Here is a 22,903-nt window from a genome sequence, read left to right as displayed (position 1 = left end):
GGCCCCAGGTAGCTGCTAGGGCAACCCGATACCAAAACAGATTAATTACTGTACATTATTGTATTAATTAACTATTATATTATTGTATTTTTCAGTCGTGTATGTGGCAATAGGCATGGTCTTATCCGAAAGTATGGCTTAAACATTTGTAGGCAGTGCTTCAGAATGTATGCTAATGATATTGGTTTCCAGAAGGTAAATATTTGCATTTGACTATATTTCATTCCAAAAATATGTTCGTACAAAATCCGAGTATTGTTTATTATAGAATATAAATCTTAACAGCATTAAAGTGTAGCTCTGGGTTTAAAATGATAATTTTAATATCTAGTTAAAATGTTTAAATGCTAACGGTTTTTGGTACAATACAGTAGCTCTATTATGGCTACCACACATTAAATGCACACCAGACAATAACAGTAGTACAGCAGCTAGTATTTCAATGAGCAGAGAGATTTAATATAACACTATAATAATGTATATTGCAATTACCATGTAAGGGCCAATTTACACAGATGAGTGGTAACGGTAATAAAAATATAGCATCTATGTTATTTCTTATGGCCATTTACACAAAATGTGGAGCGGACGCGAGGTTTTCCGTTCTGGATAGATACAGATTCTATGTGGGACAAGCTACATAGTTTCCGCTCGTCTGTAAATTGGCCCTTAGGAGGTTCAAGAGGCTTGTATCAGAAACAAGCCCATGCCTCATTTTACATAAATTTGATTAAACAACTGAATGAACAATTACTCAAGAAACTTTGTTTTTTATTTTCAGTTGGACTAACAGATCAAGCTTATGGATTCTCAGGGAGTAGCGCTGTTGTTAGATAAGAGAAGATAAAGACTGTAGAACAAACAACATCTTAAATATTGGAAAGAAACAAAAGAAAGGAACCCATTGATATGGTTGTGCAAACCACTTATACTAATGCTAATAAATGTACATACAGTATAACATTCTGGAAACGCCTATGAGGATTCCGTAATAAAAGATCTTTGTTCAGAAAATGTGTACATATTGTTTATTGATTGATTTGCACATATTTTTGTTGATATATCAAAATAAATAAGTTGAAGCGATGTCTATAACTAAATTAATTGCACATCAATATATAAATCCAAAGGCAAAATACTGAAAAAAATGACAATGCTGTGATGTGGGTATCAGTGGCTGGATCTCAATGGACAATGCACATCAATATATATATATATATAAAGTTCCTTTTCTTTTCGTCATCCTTTAAATATCATGGAGTAATTCTGCTCCTTTAGATGTAACATCATCACACACACAGACGTCCAGTTTAAAGCTCTGTCTCCACAATCAAACATAATGGGACAAAAAAATATGATGTGCCCAAATATAGTAGTGATATGACACCATCCATTTTTGTTGTCATAAAGTTTGATAGTGTAGACATAGCTGTAGAATACACTATTCATCAAAGTTACAAGCAGACAATTGGTTGGCCAATCTTGTTTGCACAAGTCACTAGTAAACGTCCTATTTTTTTGTTTCATACAGCACTTTCTTTATCCTTTTTTTCTTTTTCCTTTTTTTCTTTTTCCTGTATGTGAAACGCATTGATCATAGAGAAACTATTTCATGCGACAAAACGCAGCAAAGTCGGCTTGGAGTGACGAACCGTAGTTACTCATATGTTCTAGCAAACGAGCATAAAAGTATTGATAGAAGCGAGCGTCGATATAATTCTAATAATCATGTGTTTAATCATTTACTGGAATGCGTTCGGATTTGCTGTTACGCGGTAAATATAAAATGTCATTAAATTCCCAAAAAAAGCATTACTATAAGAGACTCATCAAACAATAGGTAAGAATTCATCAATCACTCAGTGGTATGATAAAAAGACAAAAGCCACACCAATTTATAGTAAAGTGTTGTAATTTAATTAAACCAGGCATGCACTACAGGACAAAAGTTCTAATATGATGTAACAGTTCGCAATTTATTATAGAGGGCAGTATACAATAAATCTTATAAATACATTTCTGACTCGAGCGAAACAACAGTATCGTTTGGCTGCTGTGTGTGCACACGTTGTCAGATTCTGTAAAAAATCTTTAATTTAATTTGCACTATGGCTTTGAAATTAACTGTCAACTCCGTGAATCCACCGGCTGGTAAGTTGTTGTTTTTTTCAATAAACTACTAAATTACTAGTAGTAGAAGCCAGGCTTATGCTAGGCCTACCTAGCTAGGCCTAGGCTAGATAGTTTTATTTTAGAATTCTGAATCCTGGCCATCCATCATCACGGCATGACTGCTGAGATTCGCTAAGGCTCTCCTCCTTGTGTGTGTGGAGGTGGCTGGAGGTGCCCAGGCGGTAGGAGGAAGCCAGCCTTCACCAGATGGGAGGGGAGTAGGCCTACTGCATACTAGTAATACTAATAATAGTCATTGCAGATTGAATGATGTTATGTATTTTCTCCTTGCGTCGTGTTTGTTTTTTCATTTGTATTATATTTTGTATCTTTTGCCTGAATAAATAATAATTAATGTATGATTTGAACATTCACTGTGCAATATTTAACAAATCCGTGTTCTAAAATCTAATTTAAAACAGCCAGTCTCAACTCTATAACCAACCCCTCCATAGATAACAAATTAGTATGGGTGATGCAATGTGATTGGCCCATTTTTTATCTCGAAAATATTATATTTATAAAATAGATTATTATAAATATAAAATCTTTTTTTCATTTTAAAAGTTGTGTTGCTCACTGCCGAGTACCTAAAACCATCAGTGCAGGTTGATGTGGAACTTGGACAGCGAAATGTCTTGAAGGTTTCACCGTAAGTCTGATTACAGACGCTGTTTATTAATAATTAATAGGCTGTACTATTTTTTTTAATACTTTCTTGTTCATAATAATTTTTTTTAACTTACTGTAAATGGTATAATTTGTTTTTAAGATAAATTGTTATTTGTGTATCAAATTAATTACCATTTTTAAAATTATATTTTTCAAGGTCTACAAGTTTTACTACTCCAGTGTCAATATGTAGATATCTAGCACGCCTTGCTTCTAATGGGTTGTATGGCAATAGCACCCTGGAATCAACAGAGGTAGATTGTGTTTTCCTTAAAAAAAATTTCAGAAAAAAAAATATTGCTTAATTTTGTTTTATTTTGTCATTGTTTTGTGGGCAGCAAGGATACTAAAATATATGGCAAATATATGAATTCGTGGAACCCTGAAATTGAAAGTTGAATCAAGGACCCTGAAATTAAAAGTCTTGTAGGACCCTGAATTTTAAAATACCTGCAGAACCCTGGAATTTAAAGTGTTGTGGGGCCCTGGGTTTGAAGAATCTAAAGGACCCTGTGATTGGAAAAAGTATCTATTCACTGTTTTTCTGCTTTTTTTAATTTATAGGTAGACCATTGGCTGGATTTTAGTACTGGTAGATTAGCAAGCAATGTTGAATTTGAGGACGCCCTTTCTTACCTTGAGCGTATACTGTCATTGAAGACGTACCTCGTTGGAAACAATCAGTCATTGGCTGACTTTGCTGTGTGGGCAACATTGAAAGGTAACTATGTTTATACAACTTGTTAATAGGTAGTTTTGAAATTCTAGTCCAGCTTTAAAGTATAAGCTTTATTAAATAGTTTAATTAAGCCACACAAAGGTGTATGCTATTAGTATTATTAATTGTTTTTAAACTTTAAAGTACCCTCTCCTCAAATGTCTTACAATTGTTACAGTTACTAAGAATCTTTAATATATTGAAGAGGAATCTCTCTCCCCACCCCAACCATCCTTCCACCTCCTTTAAATGCAGGACAGAATATAAAGCTCTGTCTACACTATCAAAACTAGTTTGACAAAGAAAGGTGTGATGTGCCCAAATATGGTAGGAATGACACATCATCATGTCCATATATGCGACCATCACATTTTTTGGTCACATAAAGTTTGATAGTGTAGACAGAGCTTAAAACAAATGTATTATTGTTACCAGGTAGTACAGTGTGGAGTGAGAAGCTTAGAAGCAAGAAAGGGGGCACAAATGTTACCAGATGGTATCGATTTTTAGAGTCTCAGGACAACTTCCAGAAAGTCTCATCTCAGTTACCTAAAATTGAGGCTCAGCCGCAATCTGTAAGTAGGAAAAGTATTATACAGTATTTGACTAATAGGCAAGAGAGGGGAGGAGTATGATAAAATGATTATAGGCAGACCTAACCAATGCCATTAAACTGGTTATTTGAAATTATTCTTTTTCTGCTGCCCTGAAAATTAAGGTAATTTAATCGCACTATTTAACCAGCTGTTTCTTCATAGCAGAAAAACACCATACCAATTGAAATTAATTAATTAAATGTTAAGGAGAGAACTTGAGCTAAGTGTAGACATATCCATCTTCCTTAAGCTCTGTCCACACTATCAAACTTTACTGTATGTGACAAAAAAAGTGTGATGTGCCCATATATGGAAGTGATATGCTTAAATATGGTAGCGATATGACATAATCATGCCCATATATGGGCACATCATATTTTTTTTCACATAAAGTTTTATAGTGTAGACAGAGCTTTACAATAGATATTTCTGTGTTTTGTAATGTTTAGAGCAAGAAGGATGATGTTGGTAAATTCTTTGAGTTGCCTGGTGCAGAGATGGGAAAAGTTGTCACCAGGTTTCCACCAGAAGCTAGTGGGTAAGTGCAAATGCTTTATAATCAAAATCATTATCAAATCATGTGCATAGGAAAGAGATCTATACTAATATAATTGATGTATTAATAATTGATGTATTATTATGGCTTGTTGATTGGCATACTTGCTTACCAATCCCAGGGTCCCTGGTTCAAATCCTGACATAATCCATGCCTTTTCTGATGTCCAATACAGTGACACTACCTAAAGCTCTATCTACGCTATCAAACGTTATGTGACAACAAAATGTGATGTGCCCAAATATGGTAGTGATGTTCCCAAATATGGTAGTGATGTTCCCAAATATGGTAGTGATATGACATCATCATGTCCATATATGTGCATATCACATATTTTTTTTTTCACATAAAGTTTGATAGTCTAGACAAGGCTTTAGTCTCATTATGATACTTGATTTAGAAAGCATGGGTTCACCATTCATGTAGTTGCCATTAAATGGTGCATACAAAAACAGATTGTGATGATTATTTTGATTTACATAACAGGTATTTACATATTGGACATGCTAAAGCTGCCCTTCTGAATCAGTACTATCAAGTGGCGTTTGAGGGTAGACTGATTATGAGGTTTGATGATACCAATCCTGCTAAGGAGAACGCACATTTTGAAGAGGTACAGTACGCTAGTGCTACCTACCATGGGTGTGCTTTAAATTCTTATTTTATTTTTGCACATCATTTATTTTGCGCATAAAACAATAGACAGTAGATTAAGAGTAACAGCTTTGAAATTTGTTTGATTATAAATTAAAACTAAAGTATTTGTTTTTTCTTTGTCCCAAAGCATCTTGAGGGAGGTGCTAATCAGTTCAGTGACCCTACTTGTCCCCTCCCAAGAACTGGTATATTAAGGTTCCACCCCCAAGTAATTAATAGATACCAATTTCATTTCAATTTCAAATGAGGCAATTAATTTTTGGAGTTGACACCTTAATGGTTACAGTCCAGGTCTATAATCTACATTAGTTAAATATGGTCAACTACATTAATTCCAGGAAAGTGAGTGACCAGTGGCCATGTTCACCATTCACACTTGGGCTAAGGCCCGGCCAAGGGAGACACAAACAAAATTTTAAAAATCTCCTTCAATTTTAGGAAAATACTTAAATATTTGTTGAGTTAAGTGAAATACTTAATATTGAAAGGGAATTATCTTACTAAAAGTTGTTTTCTATGATTTTCTTGTAATAGGTGATCTTGGAAGACATCAGAATGCTTGGTCTCAAGCCAGACATCTTCACCTTCACGTCGGACCATTTTGATAGGTGCTTGGGACTTGCCACAGACCTTATAAAAGAGGGTAAAGCATATGTCGACGATACCAATCCAGAGCAGATGAAAAAGGAACGAGAACAACGCATAAAATCACCAAACTGGGACAATTGTAAGTCGGTATTATTATACATTTTAATTCAATACAGTACTAGCATTATAGTTTTTAAAGCTACTTTAATAGTATAGGGTATATGATTACAAATTTCTTTATTATTATATTTACAATGATCACAAATGGTCAATATTCTTTTTATGTTTTCATTAAGCTCTGTCTACACTATCAAAAAAGTGTGATGTGCCCAAACATGGTAGTGATATGCTTAAATATGGTAATGATATGACATCATCGTGTCCAAATCTGGGCATCACATTTTTTTCACATACAGTTTGATCGTGTAGACAGGGCTTTAGAGATTTCTATTATTTATTAAACTTTGGAGTTTCTATTATGTTATGCTGTTTTTAAAGCTATTGAAAAGAATCTTGAATTATGGGAGAAGATGCAGAAAGGAACCGAGATTGGCCTCAAGTGTGCATTGAGGGCGAGGATGGACATGGGCTCAGATAATGGTTGCCTACGAGATCCGACCATCTACCGATGCAAAGACGAGCCTCATCTAAGGACTGGTTATAAATACAAGTCAGTTATTAAATATTCGGACTGAACTAATTAAAAATACCTCATGCACCATAATATGATAGTTTTAATTTACTGGAAATAATTTATTTTCTTCATTGCTAAATAAATTGAAATATTAAAACAAATGTTTTTCTGGTTTTCCGTACAGGGTCTACCCAACGTATGACTTTGCTTGTCCGATAGTTGACAGCGTAGAGGGCGTAACACACGCGTTACGTACGACAGAGTACCATGATCGTAATGCTCAGTACCATTGGTTTATTGAGCATTTAAAGTTGAGACCAGTGTTTGTGTGGGAGTACAGTAGACTGAACCTGCAGAACACAGTGTTGTCAAAACGAAAGCTAACTTGGTTTGTGCAACAGGGACTAGTGGACGGCTGGTACGTTTATATTTTATTTCTTTTCTATTTAAAAATAATTTTTTCTTTCATTCAGTAGAATGTCATCCTGAGATGAGTAGTAGTAATTATTCTTGTTTATTTTATTTCATTTATATGTAATTTTTTTACTTTCTATGGACCAGAGTTTCCGAAATAAAAGATTGAATTGAATTGAATTGCATCTGTTATTGCAGAGAAATTGAAAAGAAATCTGTTGACCAAAAGTTCATTTTTTGATATATGAAGTCAGTGGTGTAACACACAGGGCAAATGCCTCTGGTTTAGCACTCCTAAGGGGCCCTCCAACATTGAATATTTGCATTGGACTGCTCATGCTCTGGGGCCCCTGGGTTTAGCTAGTGAGCGCCCATAACTGTTACGCTACTGATGAATATGTTTATTTATATATTTTATGTTATTTATTTTATTACACTTTTTCTTTCTTTTTTTTGTAGGGATGACCCAAGATTCCCAACAGTCCGAGGAATCTTACGGCGGGGTATGACTGTAGAAGGATTAAAACAGTTCATTGCTGCGCAGGTATAAAGCCCTATCTACACTATCAAACTTTATGTGACCAAAAAAATGTGATGGACATATCACTACCATATTTGACCATATCACTACCATATTTGGCCATCTCACTACTATATTTGTCAAACTAGTTTGATAGTGTAGACAGCTTAATATTATTATGAATACTCGTTCTGTCTGATCTTTTTAATATTGGACGATAATGCCATATTTGGGGTTAAAAATTATGTTAATTTTTGTTAGGGATCATCTCGTTCGGTTGTTATGATGGAATGGGATAAGATTTGGAGCTTTAACCGTAAGGTCATTGACCCCATTGCACCTCGTTTCTCTGCTGTTGTCAAAGAGGATGCAGTTCAAGTTAACGTAGGTGATGCTGTTGAAGAATCCAAAGAATATCCCAAGCATCCAAAGGTATATTGTTGCTTTTACATAACATAACATATATCATGTTCAGTATCTCATATGCCTTATGTATGTATGCTTATTTGGTACTCACATATGCCCTATTTATTACCACATATGCCCTATTCAGTACCACATATGTTTCACCACATGCCCTATTTAGTACCACATATGCCCTATTTAGTACCACATATGCCCTATTTAGTACCACATATGCCCTATTTATACCACATATGCCCTATTTAGTACCTCATATGCCCTATTTAATACCACATGTACCGTATTTAATACCACATATGCCCTATTTAATACCACATGTGCCCTATTTAATACTACATAATGCCCTATTTATTACCACATATGCCCTATTTAGTACCACATATGTAAGCACCACATGCCCTATTTAGTACCACATAATGCCCTATTTAATACCACATATGCCCTATTTATTACCACATATGCCCTATTTATTACCGCATATGCCCTATTTATTACCGCATATGCCCTATTTATTACCGCACATGCCCTATTTAGTACCTCTTAATTCCCTATTTAATACCACATGTGCCCTATTTAATACCACACATGCCCTATTTAATACCACATATGCCCTATTTAATTCCACATATGCCCTATTTATTACCACATATTCACTATTTAGTACCTCTTAATTCCCTATTTAATACCACACATGCCCTATTTAATACCACACATGCCCTATTTAATACCACATATGCCCTATTTAATACCACATATGCCCTATTTAATACCACACATGCCCTATTTAATACCACATATGCCCTATTTATACCACATATGCCCTATTTATACCACATATGCCCTATTTATACCACATATGCCCTATTTAATACCACACATGCCCTATTTAATACCACATATGCCCTATTTAATACCACACATGCCCTATTTAGTACCCATTAATTCCCTATTTAGTACCCATTAATTCCCTATTGAATACCACATATGCCCTATTTATTACCACATATTCACTATTTAATATCCCATACTGTATGCCATAAGCTTTAATTCAAGAAGTTCCAATCAAGAAAGTAGTAAACTAGTAAAATCAGAATCTTAGGAAACTATTTTGTTTTTATAAATTGTTATCTAAGAATCCTGAAGTTGGAACTAAAACTGTGTGGTACAGCAAGAAAGTGTGGATTGACCAGGAAGATGCGTTGATGATCAAGGAGGATGAGAATGTCACTTTCATTAATTGGGGTAACATTATCATTCAGAAGATTCACAAGTAAGTTAATTATTATTAATTTTAAATGAACCTAATTAATATTTAGATATTAAGCTGAATTTTAATGACACCAAGCTACAGTTTTATACTACGGTGCCGGCCTTTAAATATAACAGAAATTGCGAAAAGCAAATTATTAATAAAAATATTTGATTAGAAAAATGAAAGATTAATAACATTTTCTTTTTGACACAGAAACGGTGATGGTAAAATCACTAGTATTGATGCAAAGTTGAATTTGGATAATAAGGTATATACCTATACATGATCACAATTATGTGTAAATCTAATTAAGGAACAGCAGAATTTTAGTATCAAACAAGATGGAACTTCACCCAATGTTTGTAAAATCTCACTTTAAAGCTCTATCCAAACTAGTTTGACAAAAAAGTGTGATGTGCTCAATTATGGTAGTAATATGCCCAAATATGGTAGTGATATGACATCATCATGTTCATATATGGGCACATCTTATTGTGTTGTCGCATAAAGTTTGATAGTGTAGACAGAGCTTTAAGCATCCAAGTGCCTTGGTTCTTTATACTACAAAGTATCCCTAATAAGGTAACAAATATTTTGTGTGATATCTGTAGGACTTCAAGAAGACCACGAAGCTGACTTGGCTAGCAGAAACTGAAAAGGCACCGTTTACCCCAGCTTGTATGTTCCATTTTGAAAACATCATCACCAAAGGAATACTAGCAAAGGAGGACAACTTTAAAGATTACATCAATTATAATTCAAAGGTTTGTATAAAATGATCACAAACATATTTAGAGTAGTACACCTACCATTAAGGGGACACTTTCGAGACCAAAAAAGTCTCCACCGAATGGGCGGATATTAGAATGTTTTGCTTTTTTGCAGAAAGAGACTATGTTAATAGGTGATCCTGAACTGAGGAATCTAAAGAAGAAAGACATCATTCAGATACAGAGGAAAGGTTTCTTTATATGCGATCAAGCTTATGAGCCACCCAGGTATTCAGTCATTCTTTCATTTCACTCTATTTTGAATTCATATAAAAACAACAATACAGTTACAGGAAAATGGCAAAATCAGCACTGTGGTCATGTTACAAGAGTTGTCAAAACAACATAGATTATCTGATAAAACTCCTAGGAAGTAGGAAGCCTTTTGCTATTTTCACCTTGAATACGTAACAAAAAAATTATCTTAAAACTATTACATCATGTTGAATTTGCCAGTCAGAAAAGGTTTAATCAAAATTGCCACACTAGTGTTTAGCAAATTAATAACTAGCAGTTTGACCAATATAGATATTTGTTAATGTGGAAACTGAGGACGTTTTGTGGACTCATAGTGGCCACTTTGAATGACAATATGTAAACCAAAATTATGTTGATGTCATGAAATAAAAGATTTAAATGTTTGAATTTTAGCACTTATTCTGGTAGAGCCGCACCTTGTATTCTTTTTCATATTCCTGATGGTCACTCAAAGGCTCCAAGTAAAGACACATCTAAGGTAGACTTTATTGTTGTACTTAGCTACCCAGTGCTTATATTTCTTTCAATAATTTTAAAGATTATTTTATATTTATGGCCTTTAAACTGACTTTTTTTACATGTACTCTACACTGCAAAACAAATGTTATTAACTAAATTGAATATAAGCCCACTCCCTTTACAGGGTTTATACAAAACAGAACCAAAATATATCAAACAGTAGGCTTGTATCTATGTTTTGCATAATGTGATGATTTTTATTGGAAAATGTATAATACACTTTCTGCAGTGAGAAACATTTCAATGCAAAGTGTTACACATACAACAATTTTCTTACCCTCTGTCTACACTATCAAAGTTTATGTGACAAAAAATGTGTGCCCATACAGTATATTGACATGATGATGTCATATTACTACCATATTTGGATATCACTACCATATTTGGGCACATCACACTAGTTTGATAGTGTAGACAGAGGTTTAGCGTCCCTTCATGCCTGTATGTTAATTTTTCATATTTTAACAGGAATCATCCAAAGTGAATGATAAGAAACTGAAATCTATTGAAAGTCCAAAGAAAGAGAAGACATCTAAAGCCAAACCAGAAGCATTAGCAATGGATGTAGATGAGGGTAAAGTGCAAGAACTAGTCACTAAGATCACAGCCCAAGGGGATCAGGTTCGAGCACTTAAGACGGCCAAAGACAAAGACAAAGTAAGTTTTTTAAATATATACCTAAAAAATACTTGCACTGATGGAGGGCTAGTGTTGCCTGAAAGCTCTGCTAATTTTTCTGGCTATTTTAATTTATCGTTTTGATTTAGCTTTTTGCTTATTTTATTTTGTCTTCATTGAGATTCAGCCACTGATACCAAAGAACTTATAACACAAGAATCTCCTGTTTTTCAATTTGCTTTCAAAACACAGTATTGGAAGTACAAGGTTAAAAGGTCAAACTGGGCTACGCCATTTCACAGCATGGAGCAGCGCCCTCTCTAAACTAGGAAGTCAAAACTATTAATTCCTATAGAGGGCTCAGTCAATTACTCTATCCCCCCTATAGTATTAGCAGATCCCCTCTATGATTTTGACTTTCTAATTTAATGCGGGCCCGCTACTCCGTGGCTCACAATGGCGCCACCCATTAGCTCTATTCTATCCTACAATGCCTTTTGAAATTGTTACAAGCTTTGGACGAACAGAAGATTCTTTGCTGATACCCACAGCATTGTCATTTTTTAGTGCTTATTTTATTTTGTATCTTCATTGAGATCCAGCCACTGTTACCCACAGCATTGTCATTTTTCAGTGCTTATTTTATTTTGTATCTTCATTGAGATCCAGCCACTGATACCCACAGCATTGTCTTGTTTTCAGTAATTTGCCTTTGAATTAGTATACCACAATACAAGTATAACAATACAATAGCACATATTGGGTTTTTAATCCAAAAAAATGAATTATGAATTTATATTCATTGTGATAATGACATCTTGATTGATGAAATACATACATAAATACAGTATTGAATATTTATCGTATGGTATTGCTTTTTTAATAACTGTTTACATGTAATTTGCATACCGGTATTATTCAATTGGGACTAACAAACCATATGTTACAAATACAATGTGTTTTAGGAATTGGGTGAATTTGATTAACTAGATGGTACGCTCGCTTCGCTCGCGTACCATCTAGGTCGTGCCCATCGGATGGTTCTCGAATACACAGTAATTTCAGGGTAAAAAATCTGGCGATTTCAAATGCACGTACCGCAGGACTATAATACATTGTCGTTTACAGAAACGAATAAGTAGACACAATGATTTATGTAGTCAACCAAAATTAGCACCCTGGGTATTACTTCCGAAAGAGAAACTTACCACAAAATGAGTCCAAATTGTTTATTTAAAGAAACCCAATTAGGGTTGAGGGATGGGAAAGAGGATAGGTACAAAGAGGAACCATTTTTAAATATATTCTTTATCCACGTCAGTAACGAAATATTGTTTTCATTTTTTATAGGCCTATAAATAATATACCACTAACGGTGACTAAATATAGTAAAACATTTGCGATTTAATACTTTGTTAAAACTGTCACTGTCATAGTCGATTGAAATAGTAAAGTACATGTAACGATACACCACTACGACGTTTATATTTTTTGTAATTATTAATTAATGCAAACATTGAGAAGCAACTGTCAGTAATAAAGTTTATTTGTATATTACGTGTTTATATATCTAACAGTAGAGCCTACCCATAATCACAGTAATAAAGTTTATTTGTATATATTTTTTACATCTAACAGTATTCACAGTAAGAAATGTTTGTATATATTTTTTTTACATCTATTCACAGTAAGAAATGTTCGATTCAAATGACGACCAAAAATGGTTAATAGGTATTTGCAGTACTGTATTGTCAAAGTATTGCAAGTTTATTCTCCAAGGGCTCATAAATTTACCTACTTGTGTTAAACCAAACTGGCAGACTGAGAGATTGGAATGTTCCATTCATCGCAAATCAATACATTTGTAAAAACGTAAATTAAATCTATCAAAATAGTATTTTTTAAAGAAAATCGGCCTGTCTTCAACATTATGATGCTGTACTCGAGCAGTTCAACCGGTTTTCAGCTATTAAAAACAATTATCGTAGGAGGAGATAGGAAAATGCGAAGCGTCCTCGTATTATTGTGTGCGGGTATTTTTCAAGTTGGACATCCATTAGACAGTGTATACCACGATCGGAAAACACCCCTATTTGGGGCAAATCGTTGAACCTAAATTCGTTTTAATCGTCAATAACTAATTTTCTAACTCAATTTAATTAGTAAACAGGGTTACATCAGGTGGTTAAAATCAGTACCGAAAGTACGAACCAACTTTATATACCATCGAGTAAAAATTCTAGTAAGTAAGCCGCGATTTACCGAATTTTGCCCTTACGTAAATTTATATATAGATAACTCTTTTTTACAATGCAACAGAAAGACGGTAATTAATTAGCCAAATCAACTTTAAAACGTATATACCAGGAGCAAAGCAGAATAAACTGCTCTTAATCCAGTAATAGAGAGGTTTTGCAATCTTACGGATACGAACGAAAACAGATACGTCACGCACACGTGTTCGTTTTCGTAAGCCAGTAAAAATCTGTTTCGCATGGCCAAGAAATATTGAGGACGCCGTCCAAAATATGACTGCGGTAAATTTGAGCGAAGCACAGGTACGTGTTGCTTGGTGCTTAACTGCCTAGGCCTAGCGTAACATCAAGCGAGTGAGGACTTTAAAAACTGCTATTTTTCAAAATTGACCTGGCATTTTAGTAAATATACTTTCAATAAATCTATAATTATATTATTATAATCATGAATCATTCTTGATTCAAATGCAAAATAGATCAAGAACTATACTCGTTTTGTAGTTATGAATATGACTGGTGATATTCGTCAACACGAATACGCTTTACGAATATGAAATGGGGATCAGCCTAAAAGTTTCACAAATGTGTGACGTATCCGGTTTCGTTATCGTATTCGTAAGGTTGCGAAACCTCCCTATTTGCACCAATGAAATATATGAAAATACATAGAAAGTAGTAAAAATGAAATTTGAAAACAAATTTATGTTAAGGTATCAACCTATTTTGGAGAAAATCAGGTGTCTTAAAGAAGAACATTTGCATATCAAATTAAGCAGATGGGTTGAGTTTGAATAAATAGCCTTGGTTCAAAAACTGGCTGTGAAGGCCATTTACAATATTTGAAATCCCTCCATAAACTTTACTTCCTATTATTGAAAACTGTCAACGTGGAAACAAGGGATCAACTCATAAATTCTATTGATATGTTTATTATCAATAATAACTAGTGTGTGCTCATCTCAGACGTGGGAGAAGTTGTATTATTTAGTTGAGGGCATTATTGTAACCGGGTTAATCAATTATTTTTACAACTACGATTTGTTTAGTTACTCAACCATGTATTTGAAACTTAGAGTGTTATAGTATAGAGTTGTAGTTTTATAGTAGTAGTAATAATGTTGTTACGATCATGATCATATTATTAGTTTTTTGCTACTGAATGAGTTCAGTTGATGTTATACAGCTAATGTACAGTCAACTGCTATATTACTATACCTTAGTATATCAAGTTGAAGTTTTAGTATTATATTAATATAGTTTTGTAGGGTCTATATGTCAATATTAATTTTCAGGTGTTTTTTTTTTTTACTTTCAGATTTTGTTTTGTTCATTATTATAAATCAGTATCCCTTGTATCCCATCAAATATGTGTTTCTTGTATTTTTAAATTTATTAAAAGTAGATGAGGCAGTGAAGTTACTCTTAGTATTACAACAGTAGTATAGTTTTGTAGAGTCCGTGTCAATATTAATTTTCAGCTGTGATTTTTTTTAAATTTCAGATTATTAGTAATCTGTCTCTCTTGTCCAATAATGTGTGTTTCTTGTATATTTAAATTGTAGTCAAAAGTAGATGAGGCAGTGAAGGTACTCTTAGCGCTTAAAAAGGAGTACAAAGATCTGGTAGGCAAAGAATACAAACCAGCGTCGAGTGCACCAGCCAAAAATACCAAAGCTGATAAAAAGACCAAGCAGGAAGACACTAAAGCGGCTAAACCTGAACCCATCGCACAGGCCAGCATGGGTGAGGCTGTAGATGCCATTGTCCAGAAAATTACAGCACAGGGAGAGAAGGTTCGGACGCTGAAGGCTGGTGGTGCTGATAAGGTAAGAATGATTTTGTTTTTTAAGAAAACATTCCTTCTTAGTTTGTTTTCACTGCACTGCTTGATGTCAAGGGTCCGTAGAGAGCCTTATCCGAATTTCCTCGGTTTCCAATTAAGTTTAAGGACCAGTATTACCTTTACGTTTACCTTTGATAATTGATGATGAAAATATTATTTTCTTTTTTAGGACCAAGTAACGGCAGAAGTGCAGGTTCTTTTAAAATTAAAAGCAGAGTACAAAGAAAAGACAGGAGCGGAATACAAGCCTCCTGGAGGAGGTGGAGGAAAGGGAAAGAAAGAAAAGAAGGATAAAGGCAAGAAGGAAGATAAAAAGAAGGAAGAAAAAAAGAAAGAAGATAAGAGTGCCAAGCAAGAAGTGGTGACAGATGATAAGAAGCAAACGCGACTTGGTTTAGAGGCAAAGAAGGAAGAGAACCTATCAGACTGGTACTCACAGGTACACTTCACAATTATCCATTATTGCTATAACGTTTTTTTTATAATTTTCTTTGTGGTATGCTATCGTAACTGAAGGGAAAAAATTGATGTTAATATATATCAAGGGAACTGTAAGGGACACCCTCTATAAACATTGTTGAAATAAAAAAAATAAAAAATATTAATTCAGTTGGTTCCTCATTATAACCTTATTTGGTATCGCCCTGATGATCATTTATAATTTTGACTATGGAGTTCCTAATTTTGTAATATTATTTCATATTTTACTTTTTGTAAAGCTATGCTTTCATTTAGGCTCCTCCACTTTATTAAGTTATCAGTAAAATGAAATAAAAAGAAACGAAATGAATTAGTAGAGTTATGAATAATCCCATGATGGAATCAAAATGTTTTTACAATAATAATTTTTTTTTAAACAATTACAATTAATTAGTTAGGGTATATATTATTATCAATTAAATTAATTAAATTATTTTATTCCGTCAATTTTCTTGCTTGTCGCGTATATAAGCATTTATAAAATATGATAAAATGAGTAAAATACAAACAGTACAACACCAAGAGTGTATCATTGATAGTACTTATTTGTTTGTGAATAGGTAATCACAAAGTCTGAACTAATAGAATACTACGATGTGAGTGGTTGTTATATTCTACGTCCCTGGTCATACAGTATATGGGAGATTATTAAAGACTTCTTTGATAAAGGAATTAAAAAGCTTGGCGTCGAGAATGTCTACTTTCCAATATTTGTATCGCAAGCGGCGTTGGAGCGAGAGAAAGATCATATAGCGGATTTCGCACCCGAGGTAAGTCTTTATCTGCTACTACTTCAGTATCGCATCTCTTTTTTAAATAAATGGCTTCTTTAAAAGACAAGTTAGACAATTTTTTTTTTTTTTCAATTGCATTGCATGATGGGAGCATTAAAGGATACCCCAGTTGTTTTCTTTGCATTTTTGAAAAAGTTATATAATATTTGCTTTGTTACTTTGTGCACCTGGAGTATTATTAGAAATTTGACTGTTTTATTGGCAGGTTGCCTGGGTAACACGATCCGGAACATCTGAGCTCAACGAGCCAATTGCAATTAGACCAACTAGTGAAACAGGTAAGAAGTATTCCCCAATATTATACCAATCTTTAGATTTTTTCCAGAGAAAATCTAATCAGCATACAGTAGATGATGTATGAATTGAAAGATTTCCAATTTATTATTTTTACAGGACGGATAAACTATTTAATAACTTATCATGCTTATAAACTAAGTCTCATTTGAGTGGAGTGGAAAGAGTCGTGGGTTACAGCACTGGCACTAGGTCAGGATTAAACCCCTTACCTTTGGATTAGAAGGTAAGCACGTTAACCACCAAGCTACAGCTCCACTACGTTTTAACCATTTTAATTGTTTTTTATTTGCAGTAATGTACCCAGCTTATGCAAAGTGGATAAAGTCGCATCGTGATCTTCCTTTGAAAATGAACCAATGGTGCAATGTTGTTGTAAGTAAAGCTCTGTCCACACTATCAAACTAGTGTCATGTGCCCAAATATGGTAGTGATATTTCCAAATATGGTAGTGATATGACATCATCATCTCCATATATGGGCACATCACATTTTTTTGTCACATAAAGTTTCATAGTGTAGACAGAGCTTAATAACAATAATTTCTCTTTATAGAGGTGGGAGTTTAAACATCCTCAACCTTTCTTACGGACACGAGAGTTCCTCTGGCAGGAAGGTCACACAGCGTGGGCCGACAGAGAGGGCGCTGTTGAGGAAGTTTACACAATTCTTGAGCTGTACGCAGACGTCTATGAGAAACTCCTAGCCATTCCTGTTGTTAGAGGGCGTAAGACGGAGAAGGAAAAGTTTGCAGGTGGTGACTTTACGACGACAGTGGAGGCATTTATCTCGGCTAGTGGCAGAGCAATACAGGTATTAAAGAATCTGTATATGAGCACTATATCTGTAAACTTTAACTTTGATTATTATTGATATAAAGTTTGCGGTACACCACATATATTGGTTATGAAAAGAACTGTTGCTTTGATCGTCCTCAGGAGTGAGAATGTTGATTGTTTGATTATTATTATTATGAGTATGGCACTATCAACTGTAAAGTGTAACTTTAATTATTTGATACAAAGTGTAAACGTAAAGATGATTAAATCTGTTTTCCCTATCAGATCAGTGGGCCTTCCATAAGAGGTCCAGTTCTAATTTGACTATTTTCAAAAGAAAAAGTTGTTTTTCTTTCGATTGTTTAAACATTATTGCTAATTCTATCGAGGAATTAGTTTTTAACTTGTATCAATTATTTATTAGCATTCAGATAAGTTTTAAATTTGGTTTCCTTTAAGGGCGCAACATCCCATCATTTAGGACAGAACTTCTCTAAAATGTTTGATATCACATTTGAAGATCCTAAAATGGTAAGTTTAATGTAAAGTATATTATTATGATTTAAGTCTAATTGAATTATGTAAACTCACTCACTGCATCATTGCTCAAAAACAGCCTGTTTCTGATTAGTTGGTTAGTTGCAATGCTGGCTTAATTAAAGTTCTGTCTACACTATCAACTGTATGTGTTAAAATGTGATGTGCCCATATATGGATATAGTGATGTACTTACCCGTTGTTTAAGTTAATAAAATATTAGAAATATTAGAGTACTTTGTACTTAATTTATTATTAACATTTAAAACATATTTTAATGTAAATTGAAAATAATTTTATTTTATAGTTGTTTATTTATAATTTAATTTAGCATTTACATATATAAACTATAGGCTTAATATAATTAAGTTATTCTTTTAAGATATTAACTTTATCATCATCTATATTATATATATTATTTGTAATAATTAGTCACTGGTTGGAGGTACACACCTAATTTGTGACAGTGGCTTAGGCTGCTTTTGTGCTTTCCTGGCAGCTAGTGACTATGATTTTATATTTTCTTTTTCGTTGTGTTTGTTTAATTTGTTGATTTGTATTATATTTTGTGAAATGTATCTTTTGCCTGAATAAATAACAATAATATCACTACCATATTTTGGAGTAACACTACCATATTTGGGCACATCACACTTTTTTGTCAAACTAGTTTGATAGTGTAGACCGATTATAATACAGAATTATTTTCTCAATATCTTCTATTTCATTACTTGTCATTAATTTTTCAACATTTATTTCAACAGCCTAGCAATCACTTACACGTCTACCAGAACTCATGGGGTTTGACGACGAGAACAATTGGGGTGATGTGCATGGTACATGGCGACAACACAGGGCTTGTACTACCTCCAAGGGTTGCATGTGTCCAGGTAAACCTATCAAATAATTAACTTCCTAATTGTTCTCCTTATTCTTCACTTCTTTAAATTGAATTTCCAAAAACCTGTGGCTGTATTCACCATTCACACTTAGGCTAAGAGAAACACACCCTTAAAATAAAAAATATATCCTATATAAGTGCATACAATTTATGGAGAAATACTTAAATATTTATTGAATTAAGTGAAATACTTTATATTTAAGGGAAATATCTCACTTAAGTGTGATTGGTGAATATGGCCACTTGCATTTTTCCATGATAATAAAAACATCAAGGACCAGCTAAAGTAAAATTTGGGTAACACAATGTTTACAGTCACACAATGTCTATAGAGTACAATTGCAATCGGGATCACAGCTGACCAATCTCCAGTCCTTCAATTATGTAAATTTGGTTGAATGACCTGTGACCTGCAGGCTATTGTGCTGAATTTGCATACAGGTGTCTCTTCGTGTTGTACAACTTCCACTAAAAGACTTTCATTCGTTTTTCCACAATTACAAATTTTCTGGAAATGTTTCCAAACAACATTTCAATTTTGTCATTAGGTTGTGTTAGTACCATGTGGCATCACGGCAAAGACGACAGAAGAAGAGAAAGCAGCGCTTCAAAAGAAATGTCAGCAATACGTCGATAGCTTCATTGACAAAGACATCCGCGCTAAAGGAGACTTCAGGGATAACTACTCTCCTGGATGGAAGTTTAACCACTGGGAATTAAAGGTAATAATTGAATTAAAGTTAATGTGCTGTTTATCTATTTTAGTACTTGTAATCTCACTTCAGTTTATTAACCCACCCAATAAAAGAGTCCTGTACAAATATAAATATATGATCGTATTCGACTGCTTTCGGGTCAAAGTGAAGAAATTCAACTAAGCACTGTTCACCGCTCAATAGTGTTGTTTACTTTTAAATTTGTTTTATATTTACTATTTAGTTATTAATTTTCTTGATACTCCTTACTACTTATATTAAAAGTTTTAAAGATGTGTGGTCTCCCAAAAACAATTATGTGACAATTAAATGTTATATTCAACAAAAACGTTGTAAGAATTATTTTTTCAGGTGGACAATACATCTTTAATTTATGTGTTTTTTTTTATTTATCAGGGAGTTCCAATAAGAGTTGAAGTTGGTCCGAGAGATATGAAAAATCAACAGTTTGTTGCCGTGAGACGAGACACGGGTGAAAAACAGACGTTTAAAGAAAATGAAGCCATATCAAGTATAACGAACCTTTTGGAAACAATACACACATCTATGTACAACAAGTAAGCATAGCTATTATGTTGGAAAAAATTATTAATTTTGATTTCATAAATCTGCCAAAACTATGGATGAAGTTTGTTTATTCAAAAAAATGCATGAAAAAAGTATTTGTCAGAATATAAAGGCATAATAGTATTTGTTTGTTTACCTTTATGTTAAAGGGCCGGTGAGGAACTTACAAATCATTTGAAAGTAGTAACTAAATGGGATGAATTCTGTAAAAGTCTTGACAATAAAAATGTAAGTAGAAATATAGATATATTTATAATTGTATTAAATGCAGATAGTGTTTAGGTGATCATAAGGCTGTTTTATCGTGTCAATTGTTAAAAAAATAAACTGTTTTATAATTTGATTTATCTGCAGCTGATTCAAGCGCCATTCTGTGGATGCATTCCTTGCGAGGAAAAAATTAAAAAGGACAGTGCAAGGTAATTTATTTATATTATTGGCAAGCTCACCTACCAAATGTTTTTATTTATTATTTATTTATACTGGGTGACCCCTTCAGTCAAAGAATGGACTCCCAGAGGGCCCAGCTATATCAGTGACAGTGGCTGTGTGTGTACTTGTACAGTTCAAAAACCGTTAGGGCACAACAATACTTATAACGGTGCATTAGAGTATGATATAATTTCCATTAAAATTTGTGTATTTAACAGGGATCTTGATGTGTATACCATCATCAAATCATTTTGCAGTTTAAAAATCTTTAGTGCACAAAGATCTTTTAGAACTATGTATTAGAGTATAATATTATTGATGTACTTTTACAGGGATCTTGATGTGTATACCATCACCAAATCATTTTGCAGTTTAAAAATCTTTAGTGCACAAAATTATTTTAGAATGTGTATTAGAGTATGATATTATTGATGTACTTTTACAGGGATCTTGATGTGTATACCATCACCAAATCATTGTGCAGTTTAAAAACCTTTAGTGCACAAAGATCTTTTAGAATGCGTATTAGAGTATGATATTGTTGATGTACTTTTACAGGGATCTTGATGTCGAGCCCGGAGCGCCATCTATGGGTGCCAAGAGTCTCTGTTTCCCGTTTAAGCAACCAGCCGAGGTTACTGCAGACACAAAGTGCATCCACCCTGACTGTGGCAAGGCTGCAGTTAGCTACTGCATGTTTGGACGTAGCTATTGAGGTCAGGTATTACACCTAAGATTTTGATAAAATCAGTGATAATTATGATATTAAAATAGTATTGATATTAAATGCTATTGATTAGAATATAGGAAAAAAGTTTGGAGAAATTACATTGGCCGAATTGCTTGAAATTGTGATTAAAATTATTCACTCTTTGTGACTTAAACAGTAGTACGGAAATTTTAATTTTATTTCATATAAAATAGTTAAATCAAGTATAGAATTAATTCCCATAACTTTAGATAAATTTAAAAACATTTTAATTAATCTATAATTATAAGATAGTTAAATAAACAGTTTTTAAACTTGACAAATATTTATAACCAACTTACAAATGTAGCTACATCCCAGTTTTTTATTTGGAAGCCTTGTGGTGTCTAGTATGCAGTATTTATATGCTTCCTCTCTTTTAGTTATACCCTATGATTTATAATATCCAAATTCCACAAAAAAAAAATGTCTATTTAATAACTCACTCTTAAATAAATATCACAGTACTAAAGAATAGTACAAAAACAAGCTGTTGGAATTGTTTCTCTACATTTATTTAACAAAAACACAGCATATAAATTATAATTTTTAAAAAAATATTACCATTTTTTACTTGTGTAAATGATTGGATCAATGAAAATAAATACAAATTATATAATTGATTAATTAAATGAATTTGGTTGATTATGATTTATCAAAACCAAAGAAAAATATACCAATTAATAATAAACATAGTTTCTTTTTCATTTAAATGGCTTAAATGACACTTTTGTTAAGTTGGAAAAGCATTATATCTTCATCTTTTTACCAACCACTTTATCTATAATGTATATATACAGTACAATGTTCTTTTTAGTGGTTTTAGCCGGCCTCAACAATAAAGCGTGGTTCCCACTAGCGACGCAACACAAGGACGTAACGCAACGCAAGTGAATTGACCAATCACAAGCGATGGCTTATTCGCTTGTGATTGCTAACTGTCTATAACTTCGCTTGTCATTGGTTAAAACGCTTGCGTTGCGTTTACGTCCTTGCGTTAAGTTCTAGTGGGAACCAACTTTTGGTCGTATAATAAGACAGTACTCACAATTAGAATGGACATTGGTCAGGTCGGCGTATATACCGACTTATCAGCATTTTTGTCGAGGTCAATTTTTTCGGAAGCTGTACTTACATGCGTTCCCCCATCTTTGGATGACGTCAAGCGTGACGTGTGCCGTCAAGAGTGA

General features: G+C 33.5%; 1 protein-coding gene across 1 annotated transcript; it reads left to right on the top strand.

Annotated features, from left to right (window-relative positions):
- Positions 1–2,061: 2,061 nt before the first annotated feature.
- Positions 2,062–22,318, top strand: LOC140061057 (bifunctional glutamate/proline--tRNA ligase-like). The gene is made up of 31 exons (XM_072107471.1): positions 2,062–2,151; positions 2,740–2,824; positions 3,002–3,098; positions 3,409–3,565; positions 3,998–4,137; positions 4,608–4,696; positions 5,201–5,327; positions 5,906–6,098; positions 6,458–6,629; positions 6,778–7,011; positions 7,467–7,551; positions 7,789–7,959; positions 9,084–9,220; positions 9,416–9,470; positions 9,814–9,966; positions 10,088–10,200; positions 10,624–10,708; positions 11,218–11,406; positions 15,185–15,448; positions 15,635–15,904; positions 16,506–16,715; positions 16,945–17,017; positions 17,329–17,408; positions 17,589–17,846; positions 18,272–18,343; positions 19,114–19,239; positions 19,799–19,972; positions 20,363–20,523; positions 20,683–20,761; positions 20,888–20,952; positions 21,524–22,318. Exons 1-31 carry the CDS (start codon positions 2,109–2,111, stop codon positions 21,678–21,680), a joined length of 4,314 nt encoding a protein of 1,437 aa, XP_071963572.1. The 5' UTR covers positions 2,062–2,108; the 3' UTR covers positions 21,681–22,318.
- The last annotated feature ends 585 nt before the right edge of the window (positions 22,319–22,903 follow it).

The sequence above is a fragment of the Antedon mediterranea genome, chromosome 10 (genome assembly GCF_964355755.1).
Source record: "Antedon mediterranea chromosome 10, ecAntMedi1.1, whole genome shotgun sequence".
Lineage (NCBI taxonomy): Eukaryota > Metazoa > Echinodermata > Crinoidea > Comatulida > Antedonidae > Antedon > Antedon mediterranea.
Note: the sequence above shows the minus strand (reverse complement) of the source record. Positions and strands in the feature narration are given on the sequence as shown.

Coding starts and splice junctions, on each gene's coding strand:
- LOC140061057 (XM_072107471.1), top strand. CDS start 2,109: ATGGCTTTGAAATTAACTGTCAACTCCGTGAATCCACCGGCTG. Junction 17,018..17,328: donor TAGACCAACTAGTGAAACAG/GTAAGAAGTATT, acceptor TTTTATTTGCAG/TAATGTACCCAGCTTATGCA. Junction 17,409..17,588: donor ACCAATGGTGCAATGTTGTT/GTAAGTAAAGCT, acceptor TTCTCTTTATAG/AGGTGGGAGTTTAAACATCC.